Below are 9,354 nucleotides of genomic sequence, written 5' to 3' on the forward strand. Positions count from 1 at the left end.
CATAGATTGTAGATTCTGGTGCAACCTCTCACACGTGTAATGATAATCTTACTGTTGAATATGGTGATAAAAATAGTTTCCAATGCTTTGGGTGATGGTCATTCATTAGAGGCTTAAAGTTCTGGCAAAGTAACTATAAAAATGTTGTTGACTGATGGTAAAATGAAGAACTGTACATTGAATGATGTATTGCATGTACCAAAGTTGTCTTTTAATTTACTTAGTGTGTGTAAAGCTACAAAACTTGGAAATGTCACTGTTTTGTAGGGATAAGTGTAAAAAATTTTATGCCAATAATAAGTTGGTTGTTTTTGCAAAGAAAAAAGGTAATTGGTATTATTTAAAATGTGCAAAAAAATTATCATAAGAGTAATGTTGTCTGTAATAAGGTAAGGCCTAATGAAAATATGTGGCATAGAAGGTATGGCCATTTAGGTATTGATAACGTAAGGCTGTTAGTGAAAGAAGGTTTGGTAGATGGTTTGAAATTTGATGTTAATAAAGATTTGGAATCTTTTGAAAAATGTACTAAAGAAAAAATTAAAATACCCTTTCCATGTACTAAAAGTAAAGTTTTTAGATATAGAGAACCACTTGATTCAATTCATAGTGGTATGTGTGGAAACTTACTGAGAAATCCTTGGGTAAGTGTGAGTATTTTGTAACTTTCATTGATAATGCAAATCGATGTGTCTGGGTTTATGTACTCAAAGGTAAACATGAAGTATTTGAAAAATTCAAAGAATGGCAGAGTTGTATAGAGAATCAAAAAGGCAAAAAGATTAAAACCCTACTCACAGATACTGGGGTTGAACACACATCAATTGAGTTTGAGACATTTTTGAAAGATGCCGATATTCGGTATGAGTACACCATACCCAAAACGCCTGAGCAGAAAGGTGTCAGTGAAAGAATGAACAGAACATTGATAGAGCATGTCAGAACAATGTTGATTGATTCAGGGTTGCCTCATAAATTTTGGGCAGAGGCATTGTAAACTGCTTGTTATCTGAAAAACAGAAGTCCTGCTAGAGCACTTCATGGTATGACATCTTATCAGGCATTTACTGGAATTAAGCCAAATGTTAAACATTTTAGAGTTTTTGGGTGTGTTTGTTATGCTCATAGTCCTAGAGATGAAAGGAAAAAGTTAGACTCAAAAGCCATAAATGTATCTTTCTTGGTTATGGTTCTGATGTAAAAGGATACAGATTGTATGACTTAGCCAAGGAGAGAATATCATATAGTTGTAATGTTATTTTCAATGAGGAACAGCATGACGTTCAGAAGGAGAAATTTAAATTAAGAGTTTGACAGTAAGGCGGTCAGTAAGAGTGAAGCTACCACCAAATATATATGGTGAGTGGGTTTCAGTTGCTCATGAGACAAATGAACCAGCATCATTCACTGAAGCATTGATGGGTTATGAGAAAGATTATTGTATTAATGCAATGAATGAGGAAATTAATTATATTCGTGATAATGATGCTTATGATTTAGTTGAACTTCCTGAGGGTAAAAAAGCCTTTAACGGTAGATGGGTTTTTAGAAGGAAAATATCAAGCTTGTCTTGTCACTCAAGGTTTTTAACAAAAGTTTGGTGTGGATTACGATGAAACCTTTTGTCCTGTTGTAAGATTTGAATGTATTCGTACTGTGATTGTCTTTGCTGTGCAAAAAGGTTTGAAGCTGCATCATATGGATGTGACCTCATCATTTTTAAATGGTATACTTACTGAGGAAGTACATACGAAACAACAAGAGGGATTTGTAGAGCAAGGTAAGGAAAGTTTGGTATGTAAGCTAAAAGAAAAGCATTTATGGATTGAAACAGTCTCCAAGATGTTGGAACTATTCCCTCGATGACAGTTTGAAAAGGCTAGGTTTTGTGCAAACTTCAGGAGGTTCCTTTATTATAGCTGTTTCTGTTTATGTTGATGATTTAATATTAGCATGCAAATCAGATAAACTGATGAATGAAATTAAAAGAGTCCCTGGCTTTACAATATAAACTGAAAGACCTTGGTGAGCTTAATTATTTTTTAGATGTAAAAGTTGTACAAGATACTTCCAAAGGTCAAGCGTGGGTTGTTTATTTGTATGGCGCTTTTATGTTGCATTGTGACTTCTGAACCACGTCGAGAATGAACTTCTATCACCAGAAATACAGATCTCTCGCTCCTCAATGGAATAGCCGAGAATTGAACCCACGACCACCAAGGTGGGACGCCACGACCATACCAACCACGCCACTGAGGCGCTCAAGTGTGGGTTGGTCAACCATCTTATAATGAAAATGTCTTTAAAAAGTTTGGTATGGAGAATTCAGAGCCTTTAGAAACACCAATTCATCCAAATCTGAAGTTATGTAAAGCATGATCAATGGATAGAATTTGACCAGAACATGTATCAGTCAGCTGTTGGGAGTTTATTGTATTTGTCTGTAAAAACAAGGCCTGATATCCCATTTGCAGTGAGTAGTGTTACTAGGTGTTGTGCTAAACCTACAATTCAGCACTGGAAAGCAGTGAAGCATATAATGAGACATCTAAAGGGTACACATATTTTGGGAATTTTATATAGTAATAATGGTATTTCAGAGATCACTGGCTATTCAGATGTTGTTTGGGCAGGTGACACCACTGATCGCAAGTCAACTTTTGGTTAGCGTTTTCACCTTAGTGGTGGTGTTGTGAGTTGGAGTAGTAAAAAACTGAGTTGTGTGGCTTTATTAACTGCTGAAGCAGAGTACGTAGCGTTAGCTAGCGTAACAGAGGAAGCTGTTTGGTTGCAGATGCTAACAGGAGATTTGAAATTTGAATGTAAAGGCCCAATGTTGATTTTAAAGACAATCAGTCTACCATTGCTATGTCAATGAATCCTCAGTTTCATGGTAGATCAAAACATATTGACATTAAATTTCATTATGTACAAGATCAATGTGACAAAAATGTAATTCACTTGCAATATTGCCCAACAAATGAAATGATTGCCGATATATTCACTAAGGGTTTAAGCCATGAAAAATGTTAACAGTTAAGACAGATGTTGGGAATGTGTAAAAATGAGTTTGTTTGTTGCTTTTGCTCATGCACACTGTATTGATTAACTTTGTAAAAAGTTTGAGGAGTGTTAAAATTGATTGCATCCTTAATAAAAAGTTCAGTGTAGTATGTGTAACGCAGTCTGCTATGGAGATCGTTTTTTTTTTTTTGAGAGAGAGAGAGAGGCAGATTGCCCCGTAACTGTATCGCAGTGTAAGTGTTCTTCAGAGGTAAACTCACGAAGGAGCTGGTTGTGTTTTTCTGACCTCCTGTAGATTACCGTGGCACGTTCCACTAAATGAACATAGCAAGGTTGTCAAACCTAATAATCTCAGGACCCACCTAGGCATGTCAGCCAGACAGTGACATCCCACTGCCTGTTGGCAGGAAGGACCCACGCGGTGGATGCTGGTTCGTCGATGCAACAGAACGTTCGACATCCCTTCTTCGTCTTAGTGGGTCCCGCGTTATCAGTTCATTTTTCATGTTTCTCTGCGGGAGCACTAAACTAATGTCTTTGCTCAAAGGGAGTCAAGCTATGTGTTATTGCTAGATTTATTTCATCACAGGTAGGATAAACTGATTGTTCTAAATCTTTGTTAATAAAATAGCTACCATTAAAGGTAAACATTTAAACATTAGAAATTTGTGTATTACGACATATGGTACTGACATCAGCGTATATCTACAATATATGATTTAACCAATTCTATCTTCCCATGATGGTTACAGTTCAGGGGTCACTTGCATTTCAATGTTTATTACTCACTATCACAGCTTTTGGCGCTCTCTCTCTCTCTCTCTCTCTCTCTCTCTCTCTCTCTCTCTCTCTCCTCTTTACACACACAATTATATACATAAGTGATAAAATGAATATTAGAGTATTCACAGATATTAAGATACAAGTATCATTTATCAAATTAACCATACTTGGAGAATAGTAACTTACATAACAGGGTAAGTACAAGTGATCAATGTCCCTCTGCGCCGACAAGGATCTGAATCTGGACTTTGGTAAAAAAAAAAAAAAAAACCATAGATAGTGGCTTTGACAATTCTTTGTGTAATTTTCGCATAAAGATATTTGTGGCTCAACACCTGTGAATATAAAACAAGAATCCCAGATGTATGAGTGACAACCAAAAAATTCAGAGATGAAAGAGTGCCAATAATTCCCTTCTTACTATTTGCCAAACAGTCTCATTCCTCACCTGAAATGTGGATGAAGTGATCCTGCTTTGGTAATAGAGCACCTGGCTGCATTCCACCATCAGCGACCGTAATCTCCTGGAATCGGTCCTTCTTTGCCACGACCTGGGGTAACTTGAAGTTTCCAAGTCTTCCCACTGGCCACTTGATATCTGGATGCCCAAGTCATCATCCAAGATTCGCACTTGACATTCCAGGACGTTTGCCGAGGTCCAGAGGCAGAAGCAGGCAGGAGGGCTTTTGGAAGAGTCGTCGGCGGGCGATGGAAGATTGCTCAGATAATCTGAGAAGGATAAAGAAGAAAACGACGACCCGCTGAGACCTGCAGCAATTGCGGTGGGTGAGGAGGAGGAGGAGGAGGAGGAGGAAGAGGTCGTTTGGGACGATGTCTTCGTAGACAAGAGCAACAGGCACAACAGAAGGCGGCACAAAAAGTAAGTTCGTTTCCATCCATGCTGAGCAGTCATGTTTCCCAAACGTTCCAAGTAAGTAATAGTATTTGACATTTGAACGAAATAATTGTATACAATAATCCTTTTCCTTTACAGAGCGATTGCCGACAATCAGCATAGGAATATTCCATTTAAGTATAATACCCTAAAAGCTATTTGTTTTACGACGTCGCCTTTTCTTTTCTTTTCCTTTTTTTTTTATTACTTTTTTTTGCTATGAACCTCCCGTATCATATTAGATTCCGGAAGGCAAGAGATCTAAATGGGAAGAATGGGATAGCTTCCTCCTCTCCCCTCACAACAAATTCTGGCGCCTTGTGCTCAATCAACTCAAATGGAAAGCGTAGTCTTTTTGGCGCCTCAGACTGGCGCCTCTGTTTTTTTTTTTTTTTTTTTTTTTTTTTTCTACCTGTTCTTTTTACTTTCTGGTTTTGTTCTTCTTGTCCCCTCTTCCCGATTTTTTCCTCCCTATTTACTTTTCAGTGTATGTTTCCAGTTCCTTTTCCATAGGCACGCCTCACCATATCATACTTTCACTGCACCAGACCTGGAATTTTTCGTTTCAATTGAAGTAAGAATACGGCAACGGACGTCGTGGTTCTTCTCATAGCTTTCATTTTTTTTTTCTCTCTCTCTTTTTTCGTTTCCCATAAATTGCAATTCCAAGGTGAACTGGGTGCGTGCGTTGCTGGAATCCTCCTCACCCAAACGCTTTCATCATAAACGCTTTTTTATTCCTTATCCGGAACTTCTGTCACACTGCTACCGACCTCAGCAAACTGCCAAACCCGAGGACAAATATGTTCGTTTCCTTTATAATCTGTGACGCCTTACAACACAAAACAATGTTGACAGCTAAAAAGAGATCTCTTATATATTTTGTTAGATGTCATCATAAAAAATAGAATTGTTCTTTGGCGTTGCAGCGACGTTCATTTTCGGACGAAAGTTTCTTTCACAAATGAATTAAAATAATAAAATGTATTTTTCATCAAAACGGCTCAAATCTTCTTTTATACTTTTGCATAACACATAATAATCAGATCGGAAAATGAAGACAAAGTATCAAAATCTGAGTTCAAAATAATGCATACTGCTTTTCTTGTTTCCAAACTAAATTTCATCAGTGAAGAAAAATGTACTTTGTTTCATTTGGTCATGTTTTTCGGCGATTTCATCTCGTCATTTTCCCCTCATCCATTTTCTTCACAAAATAAATCCTGGCTTCCTCGACATTTTTATTCCTTTAGGCTCTTTAAAATTAGCAAACCATAATTCTACAATAATTCTTTAGCCACCATTACTTCTCGGCCCGTTCAACTTCAAGGAGTCGGGGTTTTTTTTCTTTCTTTTTTACACCACAATGCCGTTATGACATGATATAATCTGTCTTGGGAGCTTCTGTGAGGATTTAGAGACAATAACGTTCGGAAATTTCACCTGAGAGTTTAACCGACGCGATTGTGTTATTTGCACTTCCTTCCGGTTGTTCTGATCTCACTTAACAACGAATTACAGAAATCTCGCTCCTTATTTCTCGTGAATTCATATTTCTAAAATTTCCTTCACTCGTTTGTTACCAAATCCATGAGCACCTCTTAATGCAAAGTTATCACACGAAAATATTTAGCTGAAAAACTACGGTAATTGAAGTTTTCGTGCTGTCACGGACTATTTGTGACGTCACCTGGCATTAAGGTATCACTAGGGCCATTGTGAAGGGGAATGGAAGGTAAAAGCCCTCTACTCCTTTTGTTTTCACCGAAGCGCTCACTCTCACAGGTTATGACTGCCGAATGATGCAACGAGTACAACCATTCTCTTTGTACTGCGATTGCTTGAGACTAATCTTTGTATCTATCTTTTCCTCTTATTAATTTTCTAATACTATTCCGCATATCTTTCATATTTCTCTCTCGAAATGGCAACTAGAAAATTACAAAACATTTTTCTTATTTTCGCCATGGATTATATTCATTTCATATATTAAGTAGTGTATCGAAAGCCTTTAGAAACGATCACTTGTATCACAAACCTGAAGGAACGTTAAATTATCTGTCAGAAAAGTAGTTACATATGTTGTTGAAAATGTCCTACACGCAACAACGGGAAAATTTTATAATGACTACGGGCGCCGATAGAACGTTTGGAGCGTGGAATCGATGACACAGCACAGGGAACGATGCACCATGCTGAATGCTCGCCAGATCTACACTGAGAGACTCTGTGACGAGTCTGACGGCTAGAAAGATCGCCCCTTCCAGCCAGGGGCTTTGGTTTCCATGAGCGGCAGTTGCCACTTCGTGTTTCTTACTGCCTCTTAACGAAGCTTTAAATAACTTCATTTTAAACCACCTGAATTCAAGCCCTTTACTACAGTGATAACCCAGAAGGAGGAATAATTGACTTTCAGTTAATTCAAGATAGCCTTGCGAAGTTTTGAAGAAACTGAAAAGGCATGTAGGTTTAGTGAAGGTACCTACCAATAAGGATGATGCTGTTATGAAAATTGAGTCTAAATCTAGAGAATCCAAGAGTGGAAAATTAAAAGATAACCAGAGTGTTCAAGTAAGCAGCCTGTCTTGTTTTAAATATGGTAAACCAGGACAAAACTGTTAACTACTTTTCAAATAATAAGAGGTATTGTGAAAATTGTGAAAGTTATTCTCATGACACAAAGTGGTGTAGAAAAAGATATGGCACTGTAAAATCTGTTGATCATTCTAAGTGTCAGTCTGGAAATAGGCCTAAGTCTAACCAATCAATTGCATTTAAAGTAAGTGTAAAGAAAGATGTAAAGTGAAAGGTATGTTGGTAGACTGCGGTGCTACTACCCACATAGTAAATGATATATCAAGGTTTATATATTTCTTTTGATGAAAATTTTGATCCTGAGAATCATGTAATTGAGTTAGTTGATGGAAGTAAAGTAAATAATATTGCTTTAGATAGGGGAACTGCATGTATTTCTCTGATAGATTCTAATGGAATTACACAAAAATGGTATTCTTGAAAACACATTGTATGTTCCATCATTTAAGCAAGACATTTTTTTGTGCAAACTGTTACTGACAAAGGTGCCTCAATTAAATTTATTAAGAATTCTGCTGAATTAGTTAATAGAGATGATGTTGAATTTAACATAGAGAAACTTGGACGATTGTATTTGTTACATAATGTAAATTCTTTGAAGAATCCATCTTATTCTTTAAAAGGAATGGCATAAAATACTAGGTCATTGTAATGTGAGACATTAAACTTAGTAACGTAGTTGAAGGTATGGGTATTTCTGGCAAATCTGAATTTGATTTTAATTGTGGTATTTGCATTGAAGGTAAAATGACTCATTATAGGAAAAAAAGAGCGAGACAAGAGACAAAATTCTATTTTAAATCTCGTGCGTTGTGATTTGGCTGGTTCTACTGCTAAAGATGGTTTTCAGTATGCTCTTGGTTTTATTGATGATTATTCCTGTGTATTTATAGTATATTGTCTGAAACATAAGAGTGATACCTTGCATGCTACAAAAAAACCTTTGGCAGATTGTTCACCATTTGGCTCTGCTAAAGGTATCAGAAGTGATAATGGTGCAGAATTCATTTCTAAAGCATTTGAGTCTCTTCTAATAAAGCATTCAATTAAGCATGAAAATTGAAAAAGCTTGGCGTTCAATTTTTCAAATTTCTAGATGTAAGTTGTTCGAGTCTAAATTGACAAAATATTTGTGGACTTATGCTGTAATGTGTACTGTCTATATTCGTAACAGATCTTATAATGACAGACTTAAGAAAACTCCTTTTGAAGTGTTTACTGGTCAGAAACCAAATATAAGTAATATGCATATCTTTGGTACAGTATGTTAAGCTTATGTGCAGAATAAAAAGAAACTAGATGCCAGAGGTAAGAAAGGAATTTTTTTTATATAATATCTTATCTTGTTTATTTTCCTGAATACGATGAAATTCAAAAAGTAAGATATGCAATATTTACCAGTAATATTGAAGAGGTAAGTAAGCCTGTTGATATAACATATGACGATGTAATTTTGAGAAAAACGCCTGAGCCTGTAGCGCTCGATGAAAATGATGAAAACAACAGGGATAATAATAATGAACATGCTAATGATCAAAACCATTTACCTACGTTTGTAGAAGAGAGTGTTGGTGAAATAGCAGAAACAAATTCTGGTGGGTATCCAACTAGAAAACACTGTAAACCTAAGTCTCTAAATGATTTTATAGTTGGTGATAACATTGATGATGTTATATATTACACAGTTGATTACTGTTGTACATTAACTGATATACCAAGAAGCTATAACTTCCAAAAATTTTCCTCTTGGGCAAAAAGCAATGGAAGATGAGATGACTGCTTTAAGGGAGAATGATACTTTGAATTAGTTCCCTTACCAAAAGGTAGGAAGCCAGTGGGTTGTCGCTGGGTTTTTAGTGTTAATCTTGATTCAGATGGTAATGAGAAGTGTCAGGCTCGTTTTGTTGTTACAAAAGGCTATTCTCAGTTACCTGATATTGATTATCATGAGACCTTCTCTCCTACAGCACGCATCACATCTATCCGCACTTTGATGCAATCAGCTGTTCAATATGATTTATATGTTCACCAAATGGATATTAAAACTGGAATGCACC

At 36.5% G+C, this 9,354-nt stretch overlaps 1 protein-coding gene across 1 annotated transcript in view; it reads right to left on the minus strand.

Moving 5' to 3' along the window:
* LOC135218668 (toll-like receptor Tollo) overlaps window positions 1-6,915 on the minus strand; it is a 97,416-nt gene extending 90,501 nt beyond the window's left edge. Inside the window, exon 1 of the mRNA XM_064255114.1 lies at window positions 4,256-6,915. Within this exon, the coding sequence (XP_064111184.1) occupies window positions 4,256-4,759 (504 nt within the window). The 5' untranslated portion in view covers window positions 4,760-6,915. The remainder of the gene's footprint in view (window positions 1-4,255) is intronic.
* Window positions 6,916-9,354: the final 2,439 nt, after the last annotated feature.

Source organism: Macrobrachium nipponense, chromosome 9 (assembly GCF_015104395.2).
Source record: "Macrobrachium nipponense isolate FS-2020 chromosome 9, ASM1510439v2, whole genome shotgun sequence".
Lineage (NCBI taxonomy): Eukaryota > Metazoa > Arthropoda > Malacostraca > Decapoda > Palaemonidae > Macrobrachium > Macrobrachium nipponense.